This window comes from Trichoderma reesei (genome assembly GCF_000167675.1).
Source record: "Trichoderma reesei QM6a unplaced genomic scaffold TRIREscaffold_18, whole genome shotgun sequence".
NCBI lineage: Eukaryota > Fungi > Ascomycota > Sordariomycetes > Hypocreales > Hypocreaceae > Trichoderma > Trichoderma reesei.
Window position 1 is genome coordinate 77,781 of NW_006711165.1, and position 25,232 is coordinate 103,012.

The 25,232-nt window shown below is 53.1% G+C and overlaps 10 protein-coding genes across 10 annotated transcripts; 6 read left to right on the plus strand and 4 right to left on the minus strand.

Moving 5' to 3' along the window:
• Positions 1–1,209: 1,209 nt before the first annotated feature.
• TRIREDRAFT_42972 (uncharacterized protein) lies at positions 1,210–1,665 on the plus strand (the record flags this gene model as incomplete). The annotated part of the gene is made up of 2 exons (XM_006967536.1): positions 1,210–1,311; positions 1,423–1,665. Coding segments are annotated over 2 exons (345 nt in total), but the record flags the coding sequence as incomplete, so codon positions are not given.
• A 302-nt stretch (positions 1,666–1,967) lies between these two features.
• TRIREDRAFT_80326 (uncharacterized protein) lies at positions 1,968–3,645 on the minus strand. The gene is made up of 4 exons (XM_006967626.1): positions 3,570–3,645; positions 3,441–3,497; positions 2,572–3,378; positions 1,968–2,509 (listed from the first exon to the last, which is right to left on the minus strand). Exons 1-4 carry the CDS (start codon positions 3,570–3,572, stop codon positions 2,003–2,005), a joined length of 1,374 nt encoding a protein of 457 aa, XP_006967688.1. The 5' UTR covers positions 3,573–3,645; the 3' UTR covers positions 1,968–2,002.
• Positions 3,646–4,824: 1,179 nt separating this feature from the next.
• TRIREDRAFT_71994 (ubiquitin-conjugating enzyme) lies at positions 4,825–5,711 on the plus strand (the record flags this gene model as incomplete). Its single annotated transcript, XM_006967546.1, has 3 exons — positions 4,825–5,082; positions 5,190–5,467; positions 5,543–5,711. 3 exons carry the CDS (start codon positions 4,825–4,827, stop codon positions 5,709–5,711), a joined length of 705 nt encoding a protein of 234 aa, XP_006967608.1.
• A 730-nt stretch (positions 5,712–6,441) lies between these two features.
• On the minus strand, positions 6,442–7,826 carry TRIREDRAFT_22910 (alpha subunit of GDP-forming succinate-CoA ligase; the record flags this gene model as incomplete). Its single annotated transcript, XM_006967525.1, has 5 exons — positions 7,591–7,826; positions 7,475–7,503; positions 7,276–7,402; positions 7,124–7,212; positions 6,442–7,031 (listed from the first exon to the last, which is right to left on the minus strand). Exons 1-5 carry the CDS (start codon positions 7,746–7,748, stop codon positions 6,442–6,444), a joined length of 993 nt encoding a protein of 330 aa, XP_006967587.1. The 5' UTR covers positions 7,749–7,826.
• Positions 7,827–8,282: 456 nt separating this feature from the next.
• On the plus strand, positions 8,283–10,064 carry TRIREDRAFT_4989 (uncharacterized protein; the record flags this gene model as incomplete). The annotated part of the gene is made up of 2 exons (XM_006967513.1): positions 8,283–8,577; positions 8,641–10,064. 2 exons carry the CDS (start codon positions 8,283–8,285, stop codon positions 10,062–10,064), a joined length of 1,719 nt encoding a protein of 572 aa, XP_006967575.1.
• A 662-nt stretch (positions 10,065–10,726) lies between these two features.
• On the plus strand, positions 10,727–11,623 carry TRIREDRAFT_109943 (uncharacterized protein; the record flags this gene model as incomplete). Its single annotated transcript, XM_006967547.1, has 2 exons — positions 10,727–11,100; positions 11,137–11,623. 2 exons carry the CDS (start codon positions 10,727–10,729, stop codon positions 11,621–11,623), a joined length of 861 nt encoding a protein of 286 aa, XP_006967609.1.
• A 652-nt stretch (positions 11,624–12,275) lies between these two features.
• TRIREDRAFT_109944 (uncharacterized protein) lies at positions 12,276–12,749 on the minus strand (the record flags this gene model as incomplete). Its single annotated transcript, XM_006967627.1, has 1 exon — positions 12,276–12,749. The coding sequence occupies one exon, from the start codon at positions 12,747–12,749 to the stop codon at positions 12,276–12,278; it is 474 nt and encodes a 157-aa protein (XP_006967689.1).
• Positions 12,750–14,431: 1,682 nt separating this feature from the next.
• TRIREDRAFT_109945 (uncharacterized protein) lies at positions 14,432–18,042 on the plus strand (the record flags this gene model as incomplete). The annotated part of the gene is made up of 3 exons (XM_006967548.1): positions 14,432–15,905; positions 16,027–17,754; positions 17,834–18,042. 3 exons carry the CDS (start codon positions 14,432–14,434, stop codon positions 18,040–18,042), a joined length of 3,411 nt encoding a protein of 1,136 aa, XP_006967610.1.
• Positions 18,043–18,249: 207 nt separating this feature from the next.
• Positions 18,250–21,681, minus strand: TRIREDRAFT_109946 (uncharacterized protein; the record flags this gene model as incomplete). Its single annotated transcript, XM_006967628.1, has 7 exons — positions 18,250–18,845; positions 18,988–19,001; positions 19,149–19,258; positions 19,332–20,036; positions 20,119–20,541; positions 20,597–21,522; positions 21,570–21,681. The coding sequence occupies 7 exons, from the start codon at positions 21,679–21,681 to the stop codon at positions 18,250–18,252; spliced, it is 2,886 nt and encodes a 961-aa protein (XP_006967690.1).
• Positions 21,682–23,725: 2,044 nt separating this feature from the next.
• On the plus strand, positions 23,726–25,144 carry TRIREDRAFT_80332 (uncharacterized protein). Its single transcript, XM_006967549.1, has one exon. It carries the CDS (start codon positions 23,756–23,758, stop codon positions 25,112–25,114), a length of 1,359 nt encoding a protein of 452 aa, XP_006967611.1. The 5' UTR covers positions 23,726–23,755; the 3' UTR covers positions 25,115–25,144.
• Positions 25,145–25,232: the final 88 nt, after the last annotated feature.

The following is a 25,232-nucleotide window of genomic DNA, read 5'->3' on the forward strand; positions in this document are numbered from 1 at the left end:
TCTTGCTGTACCTATGTACTGTAGAAGTGACGTTTCTGAACAAGAGTCCCGACTTCTCTACTGTATGCTGATAGATGGGAATGATGTACTGTACGTCCCTGTGCTGGCTATTTGACTGCGAGTTTGCTGTTCCTGTAGATCACTGTACCAACATGACTTGCTACGAGAAAAGGCCTGGTTTGGAGCATTTTCAACAGTATGATAGCAGGCAATTGGATAACTCAATTCACTGCCATAAACTAACATTTTGATATACTGACCCTTTAGGCTTCCAGACCCCGAATCAATCCATCTGCTCTTGTTGCAGAGTCCAGTCTGGTATTTTCATAGCAGGTCTGGCGATCATTATAGGGTAGGACTGGCCGACGCTTAGATGCGGCCCATCACTAGAGCCCAAAGAAGAAGAATGGTCTTGACTTGAGGGTAGAATCCCAGTTGGTATTGATGAGTATGTTGTGCTCTCTTTGACGGTACTCCATCAGTCTGCTACTGTTGCCCTACAAATATTGCTCTCTTACCTAGTAGTACTGCAAGACAACCTGGCTACTGTCCTCGCTACCAAAAAAACAGCTTAATCCCATCTCCCCACGCCACCCAATGCCCATCCGTCATGATGCCCAACCAAAACCACCCTCCTCAACCACAGCTCAAAGAAACCACCTGCACGTGTTGTGACACGCTGCCGCCACTGCAATCTCCCACGTCATTTGCACCCCGAAACATGTCACTCCTATCAGGCATGAAGCAAAACAGACGGGAATAAAACAACCCAAAGCAACCCAAACCCATTCAACAGCGCCCCCTCCCCTTTTCACAGCCAACTCTTGCTTTACACAAACTTCCAAGATTCATCCTTTCCTTCCTCTCCACCTCCGCAGTCTCTCAGCAGCCGCAACCGCAGCCACTGCCAGCCACCCCCACACTCAAATCGCATCTCCGTGTCATTCATTTACACCTTACCTTACCTTATCGTCAAGCTTCCAAGCTTCACATCTCATCCTAATACCTACACCCGACATCCCTCAATCTACCACGTCTCTTCCTCAATCACGCACCAAACCACACTCGAAATCTACTAGCTACATACAAGAAACCCGTACAAATCCGCCAAAAGAAACCATGTCCGAACCAACAATTTCCGCAAGCACCGCCTCAGACGCCTCCAAAACAAACAACAACCGCCCTCACGCCCTCCTCTCAACCGCCTACTCCTACGCCCAAACCTCCCTCGACGCCGCCATCCCACCATCCACCCGCCAACGCGCATACAACAGACTCTCCGCCTTTGCATCAAACCAACCCATCCTCTTCGTACGTCCTCTTCCCCCCACCCCCCCTTCCCACCCTTTCATCATCTTCTCTTTCAAAAGAGAAGCAGTTCACTAACCTGCTAGAACCCAACAGTCCTTCTCAGCCTTCCAGCTCCTCTTCTCCCTCCTCCCACTCACCCTCTTCCTCTCCTTCGCCCTGTCAACCTTCCTCCTCGCCCTCTCCGCCGCCTTCGCCTTCGCCCTCTTCTGGATCGGCGTCGCGAGCATCTTCCTCGTCCCCACGCTCTTCATCACGTCTTCCTTTGCGGCGCTCTGCTGGGGAGCTTCAGCGGGGGGCTTCGTGCTTGTGAGGAAACTGTACCACTATGCTCCGGCGGGGTCTCATCAGGGCAAGAGCAGTGGCGTCAAGACGTTGCCAGGCGGAACGGAAGATGGGGCTGTCAACGGAAATCATGACAAGCAGTAGGGTCACATTGGCGACGTCAATGACTTGGAGTATTGATATACCATGGACAGGTAGCGGCACGGTGTTTGCTTCATGCGTGTAACATTAAACATCACTGCCACTGCAACGCTTTGATTGATATTAGGCATCACTACGGCGTCGCTGATATGCTGATATTCGCTTTGCATCCACGTTGTAGTCGAGTCATTGGCCCAATACCTGTATGCTTCTAAATATACGGCCGGCCCCATCTCCATTCCCCTTGACCACTACCTAGGGACCCCAATTACAGATACAGACCCTCTGGCTCACCCTCCTGCTTGGTGCGTAATACACGCTCTCTAGCTGCCCTAAAGTCCGCCATCTGCACCCGCATGCGTCGCTCGCGCAGAGCCATCATGCCGGCCTCTGAGCAGATGGCCTTGATGTCGGCACCCGACAGATCGTCCTTTTGAGAGATGAACTCGTCCAGATCCACATCGTCGTTCAGGTTCATCTTGGACGTGTGCAGGGTGAAGATCTTGCGCTTGGTGTTCTGGTCGGGATTCTCAAACAGAATCTTGCGGTCGATTCGGCCGGGTCGGATCAGCGCGGGGTCCAGAGTGTCAATCTTGTTCGTCGCCATGATGACCTTGACGTCGCCGCGGTCGTCGAAGCCGTCCAGCTGGTTGAGAAGCTCCAGCATGGTTCGCTGCACCTCACGCTCTCCTCCAGACGTGGAATCGTATCGCTTTGTACCAATGGCATCAATCTCGTCAATGAAGACAATGGAAGGCGCATTTTCTCCAGCAACCTACAGTCACGAGTTAGCATACGCAGAACTTGACCACGGCTTGCTGAAAGGAAGCTACAAACCTGGAATAACTGTCGCACCAATCGGGGACCATCACCCAGATACTTCTGAATCAGCTCGCTACCCACGATGCGCAGGAACGTGGCGGATGTCTGGTTGGCGACGGCCTTGGCCAAGAGCGTCTTTCCGGTACCAGGGGCGCCGTAGAGAATAACGCCCTTGGGGGGCTTGATGCCCATCTCCTCATACAGCTCAGGATGGAGCAGCGGCAGCTCCACTGATTCTCGCACTTCCTGAATCTGTTGCTCCAAGCCACCAATATCGGCGTATGACTCCGTCGGCGCCTTGTCGAGTTTCATGACGCTGACAATGGGGTCCGTATCGTCGGTCAAGACTCCGACGATGCTGACGCTCTTGTGGTGCAGCAGAACGCTGGCGCCAGGTTCGAGAAGGTCCTTGTCGACGAAGCTCATGATGCTGACGTAGTATTCGGGGCCCGTGGTGCTGCTGACAATGGCGTGGTCGTCGTCAATGAGCTCCTCCAGGGTGCCGACGCTCATGGGGCTTCCTCTCATATCGTCAACGCGGCCACGCTCGTCGGCTAACCGATCAACATCGACATCGGGGCCGGCCGTCTGGCCCTCCTTGGCGGCCTTGGCCTTGCGCAGCCGCTCCTGGTTCTCGACGTATTCTTCTTCGAGCAGCAGGTGGTCGTGGATACGCTGCATCCGGAGCAGGCGAAGCTTGCATCGGCTGGTGGGATAAACTGCAGGGAGCTTGGCGGCGGCGCTGGTACCGCCCTGCTTTCTCTTCTTGCGGCCGACGCGGGTGGTTGGCCTCGGCGGCGGCTCGTACTTGGGCTTATCCTTCTGCGCGGGAGTCAGTGGCTGCTCGTTTCTACCGTAAGAGGGCAGTGGAGATGATGGCGAACCTTTTTGTCCTTTTCGTTCCGTCCCCCTTCACCACCCATACCAGACTGGCCTTGACCCTAGAGAGCAAATGTCAGCAGAGATGCACCACGTCAAGAGTAACAGCAGCTGCTGCCACAAGGGTAGCTCACCATCTTGACCGGTCAAGCTCTGGAAGGCTGTTGGCTAGACTTTGTGTTGAAATGTTTTCTCTTGTCCCGAGCTGACTTCCGGTATATGGAACGAAACAGCTAAGAAAGAGACAGGATTGTTGATGGTGACGATGGCGAGGCGGCGAGTCGGCTTGCCAGGATGATGCTGCACAGAGCACCCATGCCTGGGCTAGGCGACAGAGAGACACGACAGCTCCGGCCGGGTCACGTGCATATAGACGGTAGCGAGTATCACGTGACTACATGTAGGCCAAGGTGATCTCATCAATATCAAACCGTCGCCAGCTTTTGGAGATACAGTTTCGATGCTAGTCCCCAAACGGATTAGAATCCAAGGATGACTTGTGTGTCTCGATATTTGTCGATCCGGGCGTTTGGAGAGTGGCCGATTGATCAAGCAGTGCTGCATCTGTACAAGAGACCACCATGGCTTGAAGGTCACCAACTTGGAACCTCTCCAGGTCTTTCGTCAACATTCTGGCTCTAGGATGGTGTTCACATCTGCTTAGGTAGTTCTTTTCATTTCTGGCGAATTATCTTAGCTGTTGAAGTAAGACTGCCTTATCCTTAGATACAGACAAGCAAGCAGAACGAGTAGGTAGGAAAAGGATAAGGTAGGTATGTCACGATGAACCATATCTGGGGTGCGCCTAGGCCTCAAACCGCCTGAACTGCTGGATTCCTACTACATGCACCCTGTCTTACTGTCCAGGTCCTCAAGACCAAACGGCAAACCATCAAGGTGGCACCGTTTTGGATCAACCGTAAAAGACCCAGACGCTGTTTGTTGCGTGACGCTCACTGTCAGGCCCGCCATTTCAGCCCCTCCAGCGCTGTAAATCCGACATCCCGTCGCACCGGAGTCGGGAGCTGCAGGCCGCTAAAGCGTCCCGCTATAGGCCTGACGTCGAACGAGCCGCAAATGCCCCTCTTCGACTCCAGCTGCGATTACCCCCTCCACCTTACTGTATGGACATGTACTAGGTAGTTATGTGTGCGCCAGTGCCCGGACTCCAAGCTGATCTGATTTGATAGGCGACCTGAGCCAACCCTTCCAACCCGCCCCAAGCCCTTCTCGTCCCGACCTCTTCTCTGCTCTCAGCCTCAACTGTTCTATTCTCGTATTATCGTATCAGCGGACATTATCCTTACAACAGCAGATCAGCTCTCACCTCCAAGCTTCTTCGACCATCCTCCTCCGCTCCCCCAGCGATCCCCGACCAACACCGTCACCATGACCAGCAGAGACCGCCGCATCATGAAGGAGCTGCAGGACCTGACCGAGGACAAGGATACCTCCGGCATCCACGCTGCCCTGGAGCACGAGGGCTCCCTCTCAACCCTTATGGGATGGTTCTATGGGCCCCCGAACACGCCGTACGCAGGCGGTAAATACGTGATCAGGATCCAGCTCCCTACCGAGTACCCCTTCAAGCCGCCCAAGATGAAGTTTGAGACGAGGATCTGGCATCCCAACGTCAGCAGTCAAACCGTATGTGCTGCGCGAGGGCGTTGCCCATCCCTCGCGCCAATCACTAGATTGCTGGTGCAAAACGAGATGAGATAACACCCGTGTGCTAATACGCTGCTTGCTTCCAGGGCGTCATCTGTCTCGACACTCTAAACAAGAACTGGTCCCCCGTCCAGACGATCAAGACCGCGCTCCTCTCCGTACGAATGCTCCTCGAGAACCCGAATCCCACAGACCCCCAAGACGGAGAAGTGGCAAGCATGCTGCTCAACCAGCCCGAGCGATTCGTCGAGATGGCGCACGAGTGGGCGGTACGACACGCCGGTGCCCCGCGCCAGGCCAACCTCGACAAGAGCAGATACAGGAGCCTGGCGAATCCTACAGACGGACCCGTCGATGCAAGCAGGTATGCACACAGGCCCAAGGAGGCGAAAGGGTGCGGCAGAAACCGGGGGTGTGCTGACAGCTGTTGCGATTCTAGGTATCATGGATACAGGCCAGAGCTCGTCGAGCAGTTTACAAGCATGGGCTTTAGCCTTGACAGCGTCGTCGAAGCGCTCGAGTACTGTAGGGTTGATCACCTGCTCACGAGTCTACCGCCGGCTAGGATGTCGGATGTGACAACTCGGCTATTGGGTGAACAGCAGTAGAATGGACAGGACATCCGGAACTAGCTAAACGACCGCGTGGTGACGGGAAACGGGGCTGGAGTTTAACATGGGAACGGGGGATTTTATTGATTTGCCATCTGGGATTGGGTTTTTTGAGGGGTGTTTTCTTTTTCTCCTTTGGTTGCGTTTCTTATTCTTTTCATACAGCGATGATGCGGGTGGAGCGTTGAATCGAGGAGCAGATAGAAGATTAGGGGGGAGATCCGGGTCAACAAAGGCCTGGAGAGTACGCCTATCCTAAGCCCCTTCATTCTGGAGTCTGGAGGTTGGACTTAAAGTAGCATATATAGTCGAATAGCGCTTGTAATTTTTTTTTTTTTTCGAGATTTGGCGTTTGCATTGAGTTCCGGTCGACTCTGTCTGGACTGGAGGCAAGACGTCCGTCGAAACTCACAGAGAAAAGCATAGCGTTCGACGTATCGTCCTCTTTGGACAGCCAAATATATCATCACCTGCTAATAGCACATGATTTGATAACAAAGCAAGCAGCCCATTTCTCTTGGGAGAAAAAGACGACATGTTCTTCCGTTTCCCCTTGCCTATCTACATACTCCAGCCCTTGAGGTAAACAGCCCACCACTCCCTCCTGTGATAATTTTTTATATGTTTTGAATTGTATCTAGGTAAATTAAATGATCAAGCTCGACTCTTCGTTGCCTCCCTTTTCCGTTTTTAGCGAAAATGCGAGAGAATAAGGAATCGAAGCTGGTTACAGCAGATCGCGGCGGACAAACTCATTGTACAGAGCCTTGCCCAGACCAGCGGGGGAGCGCTCGACAATGACGCCAGCGTTCTCAAGCGCGGCAATCTTGGAGTCGGCACCGCCCTTGCCGCCAGAGACAATGGCGCCGGCGTGGCCCATACGGCGGCCGGGGGGAGCGGAGATGCCGGCGATGAAGCTGACGACGGGCTTGCCGCCGTTGACAGTGTTAGCCTGCTTGAGGAACTCGGCGGCGTCCTCCTCGGCGGAACCGCCAATTTCGCCAATCATGATGATGCCGTCCGTCTCCTCATCCTCGAGGAAGACCTTGAGGCAGTCGATGAAGTTGGTGCCGCTGAAGGGGTCGCCGCCGATGCCGACGACGAGGGACTGGCCGAGGCCGGCCTGGGTGGTCTGGTTGACGGCCTCGTACGTCAGGGTACCGGAACGCGAGACGATGCCGATGCGGCCGCGCTTGTGGATGAAGCCAGGCATGATGCCGATCTTGCACTGGCCGGGGGCGATGATGCCGGGGCAGTTGGGGCCGACCAGGCGGGTCTTGTCCTGGGTCTTGAGCATCTGGGTGATGCGGACCATGTCTGTGGTGGCAGGGTTAGCCATTGTCGTTCGCATTGTCTTCCTATTGTGGGCGGGAATAGGAAGTCCCATGGTGGGGCTCTTGAGTTCTGACCATGTTGAGGAATTCCCTCGGTGATGCAGACGGCGAGGGGGATCTCGGCCTGGAGAGCCTCTTCGATACCGGCGGCGGCCAGGGGAGGGCTTTGGTAGTTGTCAGTATTACATATGGATCGAGGTTGAAATCAGGAGGGTGTAGTCGCATACGGGACGAAAAGCGCAGTAGCGGTAGCTCCCGTCTCCTTGACGGCCTCGGAGACGTTCTTGAAGACGGGCAGGTCGAGATGTGTCTGGCCAGCCTTCTTGGGGTTTGTTCCACCGACGACCTTGGTTCCTAGAGGCGACAGCGCGTAAGTAATCGTGGCCAGCAGTCATGCGCAGCGGCGAGGGCGAGGCTTTATCGTACCGTACTCAATGGCTTGCGAGGCGTGGAAACTGCGTGTCCTCCCATTAGCATGTCATTGCGCCCTCTTCGCTGTCTCAGACTGCCCCCGTCTCGACAGCCGGTGTTCAAAAACATACGTTCCCTGCTTGCCGGTGAAGCCCTGGAAGATGACCTTGGTCTCGCTGTTGATGCGCAGGTTCTCGATCGTCTTGGCGTACGGCGAGCTGGCGGTGCTGTAGCCACGGCGGGCGTTGCGCAGCGCAGAGCGCGCGGCGGTTCTAGGAATGGCCTGCATTGCTGTGAAGGAGGGGGAGAAGAAGAGGGGAGAGGTCCGAGGAGAGGAAGAAGAAAGACGTCGAGCGAAGCGTCGCGGGTTGCAAACGCTGGAGGATAGGGAGCGAGTTGAGGCTTGAAGCTTGGCAGAAGGGATTATCGTCGATATGGCAGCAAAATTACGGGCTCTGGCAGCTCTGCGGTCGGGTGCTGCCGGGGCCACGGCACTTGCTTTTTCCGAATTGACAGTTGGATGGCAGCGTTAAAAAAAATTCATTACGGTGAGGGGCTTGTCCGTGCGTGAAAGCTTACCGTTTACGCCGATGTGCTACTATTGCTGACGCTTCCGTTTGAAACGGCAATATATCTGTGTGCCGTTTTGGTTCCGTAAACGCCAAAAATTCGAGATTCAGACTGCCCCACCGAAGGCGATAAAGTGCCAAAAGTTCTTATCGACACCATCAGCGAGGGGCATCAAAACCACCTCCAGTCATAATTCACACCAACCTCGGCCGTCTGCACGAGCGCTTGAAACGGCGCAACAACTACAGACACAATGGCTACGACCACGATGACGGCGGTTGCGACGTCGCAGAAGAAGACGGTCGAACTGGCGCCAGAGAGCGAGCGCTTCCTGCGGTGCTGCGCGGATCTTGCCAACGCCCTCATCGAAGACCACGAGGCTACCAAGAATGGCCGGCCGGGCAGAGACATCAACCTCAACTCGCTGCGGGCGAAGCTGGCCAAGAAGCACAAGCTGGCCAATATCCCTCCGCTGACGGCCATCATTGCTGCGATCCCCGAACACTATAAGAAATACATTTTGCCGAGGCTCATCGCAAAGCCCATCCGTACGTCTGCCTAGTCAACGTATCACCAGTGACAACCCATTCAAGGCACTGACCCAAACATAGGAACGTCATCTGGCATCGCCGTCGTCGCCGTCATGTGCAAGCCGCATCGATGCCCGCACATCGCATATACGGGCAATATCTGCGTCTACTGCCCTGGAGGACCCGATTCCGACTTCGAATACAGCACGCAGTCTTACACTGGATACGAACCCACTTCAATGCGAGCCATTCGCGCGCGCTACGATCCATTTGAGCAGGCCCGAGGACGAGTAGATCAGCTCAAGTCGCTAGGACACTCAGTCGACAAGGTGGAATACATCATCATGGGCGGAACGTTCATGTCATTGCCAGAGTCCTACAGAGAGGACTTCATTGCCCAGCTGCACAATGCGCTTAGCGGCTACCAAACGTCCAAGGTCGACGAAGCGGTGGAGGCTGGCGAGATGAGCAACATAAAATGCGTGGGCATCACAATCGAAACACGACCAGACTACTGTCTGCAACCCCATCTTTCAGACATGTTGAGATATGGCTGTACGAGATTGGAAATTGGAGTTCAGTCACTGTACGAAGATGTTGCGCGAGACACAAATCGAGGACATACAGTCGCGGCGGTAGCAGAAACATTCTGCCTGGCCAAGGACGCAGGCTACAAGGTGGTCAGCCACATGATGCCTGACCTGCCCAATGTCGGGATGGAGCGTGACATTGATCAGTTCAGAGAATATTTCGAAAATCCGGCCTTTCGAACCGATGGCCTCAAGATTTACCCGACACTTGTGATTCGAGGGACGGGTCTATACGAGCTGTGGCGGACAGGAAGATACCAGAACTACACCCCCAACCAACTGATTGATTTAGTGGCACGAATCCTGGCCCTCATTCCCCCGTGGACGCGCATCTACCGTGTCCAGCGAGATATCCCCATGCCGCTCGTCACATCGGGAGTTGAGAACGGAAACCTGCGAGAGCTGGCATTGGCTCGGATGAAGGACTTTGGCACCACATGTCGAGATGTGAGAACAAGAGAAGTCGGAGTCAACGAGGTCAAGCACAAGATTAGGCCAAACCAGATTGAACTGGTCCGCCGAGACTACACTGCCAACGGCGGCTGGGAGACTTTCCTCGCCTACGAAGACCCGAAGCAGGATATTCTGGTGGCCCTCCTGCGCCTCCGAAAATGCACTGAAAAATACACATACCGAGAGGAGCTCATCGGTCAGCCTACCAGTATGATCCGGGAGCTCCACGTGTATGGCACTGCTGTTCCTATCCACGCACGCGATCCTCGCAAATTCCAGCACCAAGGCTTTGGTACTTTGTTGATGGAAGAAGCCGAGAGGATAGCCAGGGAGGAGCATGGGAGCGACAAGATCAGCGTCATCTCGGGTGTGGGCGTAAGGAGTTACTACAAGAAGCTTGGCTACTGGCTGGATGGTCCGTATATGAGCAAGTGGCTTGATGGGCGTGACCAAAAGGCATGACGGGGTGCCAGTGGCTGAACGATGCAGGGGAAGAGTAAACTGTGCAAATTTATGGCGCAAAGGGTTTAAAAAATCAATGTTTGGGTTAGCTAGAACGGGTTCAGTATACAAGACACTTGAAGCACGAGATATGCAATGTCGTTTCCCAGTAAACATGTCGATAACGTTCCGTTTTGGACGAAATTTGCAAGCAGTATACCTTGCCTTCCACAGGCTGATAAAAGAAGAGAGATGATCAATTCGTTCTTTCAAGCTTAATGAAGCGATAATAGGGTCTTCTACAGCCTCATAGGTAATCATGGTCGATGCATTGCGTCACGAGAAGCCCCTGAGTGTCTTCCATCAGGCCATGATACTGAATATACGCACAAAGGCTTGTAAGTATGCTGTAGAATCAGTAATTACGTGATCTTTCCAATGGCGATAACCACGACTTCATCCAGATTAAGAAGTTGTCTGATGTCCACAACGGTATCAAACCGTGCCTGAGCTCGGTATGGGTAGGCTCAGAGGAAGGAGGTATCTCGGCCAATTCTCAGGAGGAAACCCTTCTCAGCCATAAAGTTTAAAAGTGCCAACCTACCTACATAGAGGTATATGAACCTGGCTGAAATCCCTTGAGCTTTTCAATCTTCCAACTCTCCCCTTCAATAATCTCAGACATGGCTTCTTCTCAACAACGTACCGTCCCCTTGTGCGAAGAGAATATCGTCTTGGGACATCTGCTGGGATATCGCCACGAGCAGGCCCGCGAATCAAGGGGGACCATACTGCCCGATAAGCTCCGCCATCTGGAGAAGCTGCAAGGGTTTCTGATGAGAGATGTTTTGTTTGTGTCTATCGATGTCGCTACAGGAAGCGATTTCGAGAATCGTTTCTCACCGGATAGTCTCTGCATCGGCGTTTCCGTCTTGGACACTCGAAGCCTGACAAAGCCCATTGAAACAGACGAAGAGGCCGAAGCCGCAACCCATTCCTATCAAAACGTCACCAAAGACTACGGGCTCACGCAAAAGTTTCGTTACGGGGAGACTCGGTATGTGAACCCCGACCAGGCTGCATCCAACATCAGGCATCTCATCGAGGATCGCAACTACGTTCTCGTTGGGTCAGAGTTGCAGCGGGATTGCGAACTCCTGAAGACGCTGAGTTTTTCGAGTTGGACAATTGCCGAAAGAGCTTGCTTTCGACTGGACATTCTCAGGGCTGCGCAATATACGCTGCAGTTGAGGCAGCGGCCCAGCTTACAGTGTTTCCTCGAGACGTTTGGAATCAAGTGCAAGAGACTTAGCCTTCCCGGACATTACGCTCATTATAATCTGAGAGCTATGCTATTGCTTGCTCTTCGCGATTGGAAGATGGCCGGCGATCCTTATACGGATGCGGATCGGAGGCTGGAGCATAATCTGCTGAGAGTTGCCACACATAAGCTTCCCTCGGCAACAAGTGCTTCTCCGCAAGCGTCTTGTGAGCAGCCTCCTGCAGACGCCACAGATACGAAGGATGAACGGGATGACGAAGAGGAATCCTGGGTTCTTATGCCTCTCGCCTCGGGCTGACCAGGACATGTAACCATGACGACTAGAACTCGCGCGCTACAGGAAGAAACCTATGGGTAGGACAACGTATGAAACCCAAGTGTTAGAGATAAATGCTATAAGTTAGAAGCGAGATGGACCTCTTTTGTGAATGGGTGGTGATTGAAAAGTTGGTTGTGCGAATATCATACGGTTACTAGCACGACAAGCTCACTCGATATACATGAATTTTCCAACTTGTGCCTCGAAAGTTTCCTCGACGCTCGAATGTGTCCGAAATGCGAGGGAACAAAGTACATTAACCTGACTGTTACGTTACGTATGCCACGTATTTGGCTTAATCACCTGGCGATATCTCAATCTCATAGGATGTAGCAAAATAAGACATGAGATCAGTCAAGCCTTGGGGATCGTACCTAAGGTAGATTGCTACCTGGAGACAGGTAGTAGGCTGGCTGGAATGGAAGAGAAATATATTACTTGTGCCCATCTCTGCCTTATGCAAGCCCCCTCATCGGGTACAAGCCTCAAGGTCAGGGATGGAAACAGTCCTTAATTTGTACCTGTCTGTCCACTGTATCAACTGCTAAGAGCAGTGTTCTGTTCTGGATATCGCCCCCCTTCTCTTGCGCTGTACTTGCCACTGACACCAACTTCGTTGAAACCTCATTCTCTACGATGTGGTCACAACCACTGTATCCGCAGGCACAAGCGCCCAATGCTGCCCAGTATAGTCCCCCCCAGCCAGATGCGCCGCAAACGTATCCGAATAAACGTCAAGATGCGCATTCGGCCCCGTAAAGTTATTGCTCAGACGATACGGATACGCAGCGTTCGTATGCCAGTCATCGAATCTCCAATACTGGCCCGAGTACTCCCCGGTACTGGCTAGCTCGAGGTTGACGCTCTGCACTCCGTTGTCGTTGATGACATCGAGAGACTGCTTGACGCCGTTGGCTATGGTGTGCAGGCGGTAGAAGTGCGGCGTGTGGGTGGGCGTGAGGAACCAGAGGCTGTCTGGGTTGACGTTGCGGGCGTCTATCATGGAGAGGGATGTGCCCCCGTTATTTATGAGGGCGAGGATTTTGGCGGCGGCTGTGAAGCTGTTTTTGAGGACGTAGATTTTGCCGGTGCTGGTGGATGCCATTTTGATGATGTTTTTGATGTTGTGTGCTTGATGCTACTTTGAGGTGCTCAGTCTGATGAGGAAGCCTTGGGAGGGTAATGGCATCCAAAGGGCCTTTTATATCGATGATCTGTATTGGACCGCCTACTTTGTTGCGAATATGTCATGTAATGATACCCAAGCTACTGAATCGTCCTATGCAGAGCGTAGTACAAACATGGTGAGGCTGTCAGCCCCCTTGCTGCAATAGCAGAGTTCCCCATCATACGCTCGCAACGCTACTGGTTGGAGAAGTGAGGCTTTTCGTATGCGTTGTTCAAGGGAGTCAATGGTGTTCTAGGCCTCTGTAGATGCTCACGTTCCGTCATCTAGTGGTTGCACAGACTGAGGACGGGATCCTTCTGCCTGCGCCCCGGGAGAAGATGAGTGCTGAAAATAGTATCACAGAGAGAGGCTTAGCAGAGTACTTGATCCATCGATAAGGATGACGTTGTCGTCGTATAGATTGTATTTGATGCTATACGAGGCATGCAAAGTTGTGGTGACGTCTAGTTAGGCATGCTATATTCGAAAACAGGTGGAACGACCCTTAGTTGTGACTATTGCTGGCAATCCAAGGGAAACGAGATTATTTGTGAGAACTATAGGGCTTATGATTCTTGGACTTGTCTCAACTAATGTTTCTTAATTCTCCTCAATAACACGGCCATTCCTAAGTACCAAGCTACACTATGAAAGAGTTACTTAACAGGTAGTCAAGACTTCAGCTCATCGGCGCTTGTGGCCGTACTCCCACTTACAACTGCCAATCTCTGGTCCCGAGACGAAGAGCTAGGCACGGCCCGTCAGCGGTTCAAGGGTTCTGTCATAGTCTTACTGGTCTCACAAAGTCGCAACAGTCGATATACTCTGAGAGTTGGCTCCCTCTTCTTTGACACGAAAGACTTGGTCATGGTATCGCGCATCTCATTGATGACATTGACAGTGAGCCTAGATCAACTGAATTTCCATAAACGCAACACAAAGCATTTTGTCTCTTCAGTATTGACAGCGTTTTGAGACATGCATCTCTTGATCCTATCGTCCAATCAGCATGATCGGGGGCAACGTTTTGACAAACCGGTTTCATGGCACTTGTGGCGAGGCATTGTGACAAGGCATCTTTTCCCTCAATATTCACCCAATATTCACACAAGTGATGAACCGCTTTCAAGTCCTGATTGGACGCCAATTGAACCTCTAGAGCGTAAAAAGGACACGGAATTTCAGGTGAAGGGAACTAGTCTTGCCACTATTGAGGCGGGCCGGGGGAACCGCTGCGGCTGGGAGCCACGCGGCCCCAAATGAGACATATCCTCCCAATCCTGTCGAGCTGAGAGTGATCAACAGACACTCGTGTTGGCAATCTAGAACGTCTTGATCCTCAATGATTTCGCCAGTATGAGCCGATGTCCCGGGGTAGAGTCTCCGGAGATGGTTGATCATGGGCCAGTTGATTCAGCTGGACTCACGGCTCGAGATTTGATCAACTCCCAATTCGCCTTGCTAGAATGGTTATAAGACCTCCGAGTCTTTGGACCATAACGATGCAATGTTCCCTCAGACTTTCAGATCCAGATTGACTCAACAATATCTACCCTTGTCTCATCGAATTGGTCAGGGCATCGAGTTGAGTTGTTCAAGTTGTAGTAAACGCCGCCACCATGGATTACGACGAATACATCAGAGAAGCCCTCGCGGACGGCGTCACGCAGGAGGCTGCCGAGCTCGAGCTCGCCGAAACTGTCCACGCGCACATGAATGAGCTCGCCAAGAATGCCACGGCACAATACGAAATGGCCTTGGAAGAGCGTTGCCGGCAACAGGGGCAGCGCTTCGTCGAGAATCGTCCTGCGGCCGAGGGGTTCCCACTCGAGCTCTTCACAGCAAACATCAAGGCCAACAAGCTGGACGACAACAAGTGGGTTGCCACCATCAAGGACTATCTGCTGCGACACATGCCCCCGGCCACTCATGATGTGCCCCCTCCCCCGGCGGAGGGCGACAGCGAGAGCCACCAGATCATGCACCGCGTCGTTTCCATCGACAAGGAAATCGACAAGACTCAGCCTCTGAAGAAGAACATCCCCGAGGACGCACAGCTGTTTGTACCGCTGATACCCGTTGCATACTTCATCGGTGTAGCCGTCGCAGGGCTCGTGACCCAGACAGTGGGAGGCATTGCATACGCCCGCTACCAGCAGAGCAAGAGGCGACCACCGGCGGTCCAGCCTCCCATCGTCATCCTGCCGCCGCAGACGACTCCAGGGCAGCCAGCTCGTCCGGGCCAGCCTGGAGATCCGCCTCCGCCCCCGCATCCTCCGCAGCCCGAGGAGAGGGATCGCGAGAGGAAGCGCAAGCGCGATCGCAAGAGGGGCAGAGACGTCGTGCGGAAAGCTCGGTCGGACTGCTTCTTTGGCTATGTTGACCGGATCGACAAGCTGAAGCATGGATACGAGGTCCGTGTTGAGGCGATCACGGAGAATTCCCTCTCAGACGAGCTCTTCATCCGCGCCGTCGAGAAGATGTCTGTGGCAGCGGGGTCCCCTGGATTTGGTCGATATCGCCTTGCCTTGGTTTGGATCTACTTGCATGCTGTGCCTCCGGGCGTCACCGAGGGGACCTGGATCAACTTCAAGCTCAACCAGCAGAACAAGCAGCTGGTCACAAAGCAAAACTTTAACCTTGAGCAGCCGTTCAAAGATGGCATGACAAGGTTGGAGCTGCTCGAGCCGCGGTTGAGCTTCAGAATGTTCCGCTTCGAGTCGTACTTTGAAGACAACCATGGCTACGTCGTCCAGACCGAGGTGCAGACGATCAGCAAAGACATTGCTGCCAGTGTCGTCACAACACTGCAGCAGGCCTTTGGGAGCTTCAATGCTGTTGGGGAAGCCGTCCGGGATCTTGTTCAGAAGATTGTCCATTCCGACACTTCCGGCAAGGGGTATCTGCAGCACCTTGACGACGACGACAACAAGACGACGGAGTCTGAAGTTCAACCTCCAAAGCCTGCGGCACCCATGGTATCAGCTGCCAAAGTTCCATTCTTTTCTCCAGCGACGGTGGATGATATTCTGGGCGCTCTTCTGCCCAACAAGGCGGATATCATTGCGTATCATGTGTATGATGTCGGACAGGGTGAGTGTTGTCCCAGTCTCCAAGTTGTAGTCTGCTCGCTTTGCCAGATATTTGAGCCCCATAACTGCTCAAATTGTTCGTATACTTGTCGTACTGAGCTGACTCTCTTTGTTCAATACAGGCCATAGTGCGCGTGCCTTTGACAAGTACGGGGCAGCCTTTGCCAACGACTTCGGCTACGGTAAGCTGGACGACGAGGACAAAAAGGTCTGCTACCACATGATCCGCGGCCAAGCAGCCGTTCCCATCCTGCTCTCCCACTGGGACGCCGACCACTATCGCATCGGAAAGAGCAGTCACGCAAAGGACTTTTCGGGCTCAGCAGACGACATCACGTTGCGACCATGGATCGCCCCTGGCCGGAGCCACATCACGGGGACCGTCTCCAACGAGACGGCGTGGCTGATCCAGCAGAACGGGAATCTCCATCAGTGGACGGATAGTGTCGACTACGTCCAGATGAAGAACGTGACCGTTGTTCGCTGCATGCGCAACAACCAGTTCAACTACCCGGACAAGAACAACTTCGGCGCTCTGGCGCTGTTCGTCGGCAAGGGAGACAACCTGCTGCTCTTCCCGGGCGATGCCAACTTTGAGTCTATTCCGGAAATCAGCTCCGCCGACGGCCTCGTGCGCTCCGTGATTGCGACTCACCACGGCAGCACGAGATCGCTCGGCACGGGCACCAAGATGGGCGCCAGCATCCCAAAAGCAAGCAGCTCGGGGGAGACGTACGCCGTCTTCTCGTACTCGCAGGGCAACAGCTATGGCCACGACATCGCCAACGCCTATCCGTACTACGAGAAGAAGGGCTACGGCGAGCCAGAAACCACGGCACGCCTTGGTGTTGACGGCAACGATACGCTGGAGCTTGCCCACTTTGGAACGGGTTGGGACAAGAAAAAGGCAAGCCCAATCAAGTTCCATTTCCGGAACAACCAGCTGAATGCCAGCACGATTTCTTTTGCCGACAATCAGCTGAGCGGGGTGGTGGCGGCCGAGGAGGAGGCCATGGATGAGCAATGCTTGGATTCTGGTGAGCCAGCTCCAGCTGCCGGCCCAGCTATCAGGGGCTCCAAGCTGCCTGAGCCGCCCTCGGATTGGCAAGCACAGGCACACAACACGCCGGCCGCAAAGCTACATGACAAGTATCAAAGGTCGTTCCCAGAGGTAATCACCCTGACCGGCTCAGGAGGCGCAGACCCGAACCATGATGATCTCGCCGACTATGCCATCAAGGATGCGGACGGAGACGTTGTTTTCTACGACATCACAGCAGCAAAGGTCGTGATGGACAAGCTGCCACTCAATGTCCCCTGCAAGACCGACTATCCGGTCACGGTCCAGATCACATGTCAGGACATTGAGCTCGTCCACGACGCCGCCAACAAGGAGGCGATCCTCCCGCTGGTGCGCTTCAACGTCGCCAGCGGACATCCGTCGGATCATCCCGCGAGTCCCGGCACGAACGGCATGCAAGGAGATGCGGGATACGCCGGCGGACGTCTCCGTCTGGCGGTTGCTGGGGAGTGGCTCGGCACCACGCAGGTCCTTACGAGTCCTGTTATGGGAGTCAGCGTTCAGTACCGGGGCGGGCACGGCGGTAATGGACAAAAGGGCGGAGCGGAGACACAGCCGAAGAGCGGCGGGCTTGTGGTCATTCTTGAACCTGTCAAGGGAAGCCTTGATGGATCTGGGGACGGAGGCGATGCCGGAGAGCCTGGAACAGTGCCCGACTCTGAGATTCTTGCTGTGGCTGGTAAGTGGCCGCAGGGATGGAAAGTCCAGCTCGACCTGGGACAGCCGGGGACGGACAGCGAGTTTGGAAGGCCCGGCGCCGTTGGTAAAGGTATGTCAACATATAGACTCTCTTCAGTGTCATTCAGATTTGACGGCATGTACTAATATGTGATGTCCACCATATTCAGGAGGCGGATTCAGCATCGATATGGGCGGCGACTTTATGCCCAGCGACAAGTTCATGTTTCACGGGACCAAGTTCTCTGGGGCGGATGGGAAGCCGTTTGATCGGTCAAAGGCGCAGTTTCTCAAGGCTCAGGCCAAGTTGACGATGGTGGCGACGGAGAGCGAGATGCTGTCGCTCATGGCGCCAGTTGATTGGAGGTATTTGTCTTGATCTGGAAGAATGAGTTATGACCGTGGGGATGGTAGCTCCGTATACGATGAGTTATCTTGGGTGTTGTCTATGAAGTAGGTAATGCCTGGAAATGGACCATATCCTGTCAATGGATGCCTTTTGAGAACCTTAATTAGGCATGTTCTAGGATGTATTTATTGGTGAACCCCTTTATGATGACATTACTTGTTGTAAGCTCGAGACTCGTTACGCCTCCTCTCTCGATTCCATGATCCAAAGTATCTTCTCGGCGCACTCCTCAGCCTTTAGGTCCTTCGTATAAATAATGTGCTTCGCAAGCCTCTTGTTGCTAGGATGTTCCACAAAGTGCCTGTTAAGACCAAGCTCATGCCCCCTCCTCTCCTCCGTAATCCTCACCACTTCATCCACATCCTCACACGGCACGACCAGAAACACATTGGCATAAGGCTTCATCAGACTCTCTATGTGTGCCAGCTCCTCCGGGTTCTCGAAAACCGAGTGTCCGGCGCCGAAATCGAGAATCTTGCCATAAAACTCATCGCCCTCCTGTTTTGCATTCTGCAAGATGTGTGCGACGGCCTTGTATTCAAATGTTTTCCAGTGCTGGTAGAATGCCCATAGACCTTGGTCTGTGTAGATCTTTTCTGCGAGGGCTTTGTCGTAGTCGTATGGTCCGTAGAGCTCGTCGCGGTGGCGGTCGAGGCTGTACAGTTCCTTTGAGAGGGCGTCGGCGATGATCTTGCCGATTGTAGACTTTCCAGATCCTTCTGGGCCTATCAGAATCACGGTGTCGGCCATTTTGATCTTGAGATATTCAGTTTCTATATCATAGACAGCTTTATTATAGTTATTCTTGAGAGAAGAACAAAGTGTTTGTAGCAAATCGCGAGGTGAGTCATACTGTATCTTGTGTGTGCCTGGATATTGACAGGGATTGTGCCACTTCTATAACTCCGCAACTACCCAAATCCACCGAACTTGAAGCATATGTTTTTTAAGAACATTATTGCAATGGGGACTACTATTGTTCGAACTATCTCTCTTGACCACCCTCTCAGAATGACATGAGCTCTTCAATGTCGCTTGAACAACTGCATTCCAAATCCCGAACAATTGTGTCTTACGGCATATGGTGAACTGTATATGGGATGATTTCTCCGGGCTCAATCTCAAGCTTCTTCAACTGGCAATACCGCACGAAATCCGACCTTTGGCCGAACATCCAGCAGACGCTCTGTAGTTCAAGAATGTCAATACTCCGCCGTTTTCAGCTTTCTCCTCCAGAACCAGAATAGATGCATGCTTACCTCACTTCTTGATGCCTGCCATTCGAATGTTGAACCAGCCAATTCGGGAGCGAGGTCAAAGTCAACTTCTTCCTGGAGACTTTGAGCATGATAAGCCTCCTCTGAGGTGTTGGCAACAATATCGACCATGTAGCCTCTACCATGCCCAGTACCGCTAGGGCCCTTCTGAAAGAGTAAAGAAGTGAGAGGTGTCCCATTCGCAGCATCGTATATAATTGTCGAGCTCGCTGATACGTCCCATTGTCCCAGAACCGCTTTCGAGTCATCCAAATAGCATATGAGTAGCCCTGTACACCGAGGCCTTGCGTTCTCCGTCCGGTATGTCTTCTGAATAGCGAGCTCCTTTACATTGATGAGCCCGGCAACAGTTAGGTGGGCAAAATATTCTTCTCGAGGCCTGCGATCTGGTAACATGATCTTATGGATGCTGTTTGAGGCTTGATCTCGAGCCTCATATCTTTGTTCCATCTCTGTGCGGGTGACATGGACCCCCAGCGTGGTGAGATTCGCGCCTTCACCCAACGCCAACGGATCTACGATCAATCCCTTGAGAACACTCATATCTCCCTTAGCTGAACCTAGAAGCAGAGATGTCCAGCTCATCTCCCGAAAGGCGTAGAGTAAGTGTGCAGGACCAAAAAAGACGCATCGATGAGTGGCATCTTGCGTAGTTGTGTGATTCTCGGGCTTGACCTCTGTCTCAACCTAGCATATGATATTTCCAGTCAGCATCATCCATTCTCTCGTACCGGGTGGCACTGTCATGACGGGCTTCCGCAACACTCACCAGAAGGAAAGGGCCATTTTGATGTTTGTATCTACTACTCAGAAGAGATAGCCGTACGATTCTCTCGCCATGGTTGAAAGGCATGTACATTGAAAGTCCTTCACGTAGTCCAACCCCGTGATCGAGCTTCTGTCCATGTATGACAATGCCGTTGGTGCCATCGCCACCGAGGTATACAGTCATGCCCGTAGCATGGGACCCATCCTCAAAGAACGGCAGATACTGATTCAAAGACCATCCCGGATGATGCATGAGTGGGATGCGGATCGGAGACAAACGAGCAAGACGCAGCTCATCCCCGGCGGATTGATGGGGGTAGTTATACCAGAGCGTTCTCGAGGCAAAGGTTCTCGACAGCTGGTCATGCCTAGTGGAGTCTTCGCTTTCTCTGATACGAGGGATGAGACTGAGTACTTTGAGATCCTGATGCGCATTGATTAGCTCTGCAGTTCTATGACACTGGTTAAGAGAGGCATACGTCTTGCCAGACTCGAAGGTCAGTGAGGTGTAACCCAAGAGTTGAACCACGCCACCCTCCTTCGGGGTCCCCCAGCCAATTGGACACTGTACCGTCTTTGTAGACGATCTGGATGGCAGAAATACCAATCTCCAAGACCGTGAAGTGCAGGTGAGAGATTTTAAGGATATAGACTTCGAGAGCATTGGGTTCGCTAGATGGTTTGGCCTTGGAAACATGGACCCGTTGCACATATCGGCGTCCTAATATTGAAATGAACGTCGTGTGAAGCCATCCTTTCCCCGAAAATCCCTCCGGTATCAGAGGCTGGTGGGAGAAGATAGGTGCCGTCACTTTCAAGTTGGACTTCGAGTCAGATGCCACATCTACACTCTCAGCAGTTGCTAGCAGGTAAAATGTCAGATATTTGGTGGGGAATTCCCGCCAGATTACCTGTTGGAACTCTCGAGGCAACCTAGCAAACCCCTTGAGAAGTCCGTCGAGACCTATCGAGCCTTCAGTGCCATCAGAGATCCCATTAGAGATCCCAGTCTGGTCAGACGATGCAATGGAATGGTACAGTGCGGCCTGGTGAGAAAGTGAAGCCAGGCGCCACTGCTCAGTATCGACCTGGAGTTTCCTTGGAATTATTGGATGCAGCTGTCTCATGAGCCTGTAGAAATTAGAACGGGTGAAAGTTGGTTTTAACTTCTGCGCCAACCCCCAGCAGCAGGCGTGAGCCAGGAGGAGTGGTTGTTCGCTAGTGTCCATGTCCCACTCAAGAGGGTTCGTTATCCCCCTGAGAGTCTTCATGTGGCCATCTTTTTCCGCCAAGTGTATTTGACCGTGCGTTTTGAGCAGATTGGCTTTTTGGAGAAACGTGAAGAACGCACAATGGGCGTCTGACCGGTTGCGTTTGCCAGAGATATCGGTCCGGAAAGGATGTACTTGTGAACAGTGTCTATTGTCAGAGGCTGTGTTGGCAACTACCCACAGATGCTTAGCATATGAACGAAGAAGATTTTATTCTTGGAGTGACAGGCGGCCAATGACGTCGGTTTCCCAGTCTTCACAGCCGTCACAAGCTTTTCCGAAGGGCAACTCATTACGACAGAAGCAGCAATACAACTGGATTGAATAGGACTTCATCCCTGAGGCTTTCGATTTTGAGGTCTTTGAGGATACTGAGCCATCCACCCTTCACAGCTAATTTATACCTCTCGAGAGTGATGATCTCCAGTCCTACAGGGGTCAATACTGGGCAGCTTTGCAGCGACTGTAAATGCTGTCGCAAAGTTTGCGCATTTGCCCGTAATTGCTCGCATGGCCAGATGCGTCCACATATCTTGACGCCTGTGCTGATTCTTCTTCTTTGTACTGCATGTAAACAGTTCAAGCCCTTTGTGCAGCGAATCACTTTAGACTCAAGTGTTTGGACAAAGAGGTACAAGAACACATTTGCTTGTTTGGCTACCAACACATAATATGGCCATTATTCGACATGTCAATAGTGCGCAGATAGGAGTAGGATGCGACCTAAACGCCGGGCGAAGCTTGTCTCGTGATCTCTATGGAGGAACCAAGTGTTCGATATTCTCTGTCATGGGTCCAGATGATCACAAGAGGTAGAATCAATGCTTGGCGCCACCTTGAAGAAAGAGCCGGCTGTTGGAACAAAAGTATGAGCAGAAACAACACTGCAAACCGGCGACGTCAATCATGTGATAGACAACTGCTCTTTGTCACCCTCGCGTTTCCCAAGATAGGCGGATGGAGATACTTGTGATAGCGTTCCGAACGAACCCTCCACCGTGAAGCCACAACCTGAGATTCAACCATGTGCGCCATATTAAAAAATAAAAAAAAAACTTGAATACTAAAAGAGAGGTAGTGCCTCGCCAGAAGGGGTAGACAGGTTGCTGATGCTATCAAGTTGATCTTACCTACCTAAGGTAGGGGGAAGGGAGGTTAGGATGTGTCTGCTGTTGCTGTTAGGCTACATGGTATATAGTTAGCACAAGCAAGGCAGCTTTTATCGATAAGATGAATGCGATTGTGCCTTTATAGCTCAGGGGTAGAGCGTTGCACTCGTAATGCAAAGGTCGCTAGTTCAAATCTGGCTGGAGGCATTCTTTTTTTGCTTTTTGCGCGTCCTAAGCTTTACATCGATGGCATTTCTGAAGATATCGGAGAGTCGATTTCTGCCGTCTTCATGGAGTCCAAAGACTTGATGAGACTGTTGTTTGTTGGAGGAGTTGACGGCTGTTAAAGCATCCCTGCGATTGTTCATACCCTTGTTGACGAACCCCTCACTTCACTCACCTACCTTATGTCGTGCCTCTCGTTCGTGCTGTATTCGATCGCAATCGCTCATTCACAGTGAGCGATCAATTTATTACGTGAAAATGACGCTGCTCCAGACTCACATCATGGAGAGCAAGCTATCAGCTCCAATTGCCGCCGTTGCAAGTAGCGAAGCAGAACCGGACCTCATCAAGCAGAGGAAGCTACCGCCACAGAGGACATACATCTTTGAGAATGCAAATGTTGTTGACACAGCAAATGGGACGGTCATTCCAAAGCAGACTGTCAACCTGTCAGGAGGGTTAATTCAGAAAATTGGAAATGGCGGCGAAGTCCCCCATGACGCCATCGTGGTCGATTTGACGGACAAGTATCTCAGTCCCGGGTTGATCGACTGTCACGCTCATTTATCGTCTGTGCCTGGTGAGGAGGGTCTCTCGGCAAGCATTGTTCATCCTGACTTGGCTGTCTCCTACTTCCGCCAGCCCTATATGGTAGTACAGGACGAGGTTGCCAAAGGATGTTGGCCCAACTCGGACAATAATCGAGTGATGACAAGAATGGCTTGCGTATTCGAGGAATCACGCAGGTCACAACCATAAACAACACATCTCTATTCCCACAAACTGACTCATGCGTATCTGGGCAAGCAAGGCAAGGTAACGAGGTACCTAAGAGAAGGAGATGAGATCTCCGTGTAAGTGAGATCTGATAACGGTGGCTTAGTCAGCAACTTCTACGTCAGCCTGCAGACTTCTCCCAACCTCAGCTTCTCATCTCTTCTCTCATCTTCTCGTCTCCTTCATGCCCAAGCCGCGCAACTCTTCACCTCCGCCCGCGTCGCTCCCACAATGAGCCGCAACAGCCGCAAGAGCCATGACCTCCGGCCGCTCTGACGCTCCCTCTCTGGCCGCCTTCCCAGACTCGACCACCGGCGTCCTCCCCGTCCTGCCGCCAGGCGTCGACCTGCCCGATCGCAACCCTCGAAACAATGCCGCAACAGCCGCCTCGGCCGCCGGAGTGCGGGCTCTAAGTGCGCAGCTCGTTGCCTTTTACTTCCGCGCCCCGGCCAAGTCCTTCTTCCGCACCAGAGTCGACTACCTGGCGTATGCCCGCACGATCCACCAGCTGCAGACGAAGAAGCTGATGCAGGCCGTGGCGGAAGATGCGTCGCCGTCGAAGCTGGTGGCGGCGCTCAGGCAGACGTGGTTCTGGATGCGGAGCACGACCCCCGGCGTCTTGACGTCGGCCATCCGCCACGAGGGCTGGAGCGTCGTGCCGAACCAGATCCTGCCGCCGCTCATCGCCAACATTGGCGTCAACGCCGTTCTGTATACGGGATACCTGCAGATCCTCGGCCATCTGCATGAAGAGAGCTCCAAGGCCAGCAAGCGCGTGTATCCTCCGCCGCCGCCGCAGGCCACCTTCACGGCTGGGTTTCTCGCAGGCGGGCTGCAGAGTGTTCTGGCGGCGCCGCTGGACGCCCTGCAGGCGCGTTACGACCATCGCGACATGATGCCCAGCGACGGCAGCGGACGGACGCGCAGCATGTGGACATTCAGTGCCGAAAAGCTAAGGGAAATTGGAATGCGTGGCATATTCGCGGGATGGGGGCTGTCGTTCTTGAAGGACAGCGTTGGTTGTGCCATCTTCTTCAGCACATTCGAGTACATCAAGGCACAGGCGTACTACCGCTTTGTGACGTGGTACTACGGGGGCCTGGAAGAGGACATTGTCGATCTTCTTGCCATCAAGCGTCCAACTGATAGACCGAAAGATGACGGCATCCAGCTCATTCGGCCACACTATGCCATCGAGCCCATGTTTCTCTTAGCAGCCGGCATCAGCGCCTCATTCGCGCAACAGCTTGTTCTCCACCCACTTACGCACTTTCAAGTCAAACACTGGGACCACCTCGAGGATCTGGACGCAAAAGCTGCACGACTTCGCGCATCTCGAGCCGCCAATCCGGACCAGCCTCGGCCGCGGTGGAAGATGCTGCGGGCGTACTACCGCGCCTATCAGGAGACCTGGGCAGGGTGTACTGCTGAGGCATCGGCCGAGGGACTGAAGCTGGGCAAGTGGCTATACCGCGGGTTCTGGTGGAACACGATCCGACAGGTGCCGAGCACAAGTGCCGGACTCATCATCTTCGAACTCATTCGGCGTAAATACGGATTCGGCATGGACGAGGTTCGGATCACCAAGGACGGATACGACCTTTTGCTGCATTAGAGGGCGTCTCCTATGTGAGTTTTGTACAGAGTAGGTATATACATAGATGTTCACATCTCGGATAGACGGATGCAATAGAACACACCACGTCACTCTACATGCTTTTTATTCACATTAC

Coding starts and splice junctions, on each gene's coding strand:
- TRIREDRAFT_80332 (XM_006967549.1), top strand. CDS start 23,756: ATGACCTCCGGCCGCTCTGACGCTCCCTCTCTGGCCGCCTTCCCAGAC.
- TRIREDRAFT_80326 (XM_006967626.1), bottom strand. Junction 3,379..3,440: donor GGAACGAAAAGGACAAAAAG/GTTCGCCATCAT, acceptor ACTCCCGCGCAG/AAGGATAAGCCCAAGTACGA. Junction 2,510..2,571: donor TGGTGCGACAGTTATTCCAG/GTTTGTAGCTTC, acceptor TCGTGACTGTAG/GTTGCTGGAGAAAATGCGCC.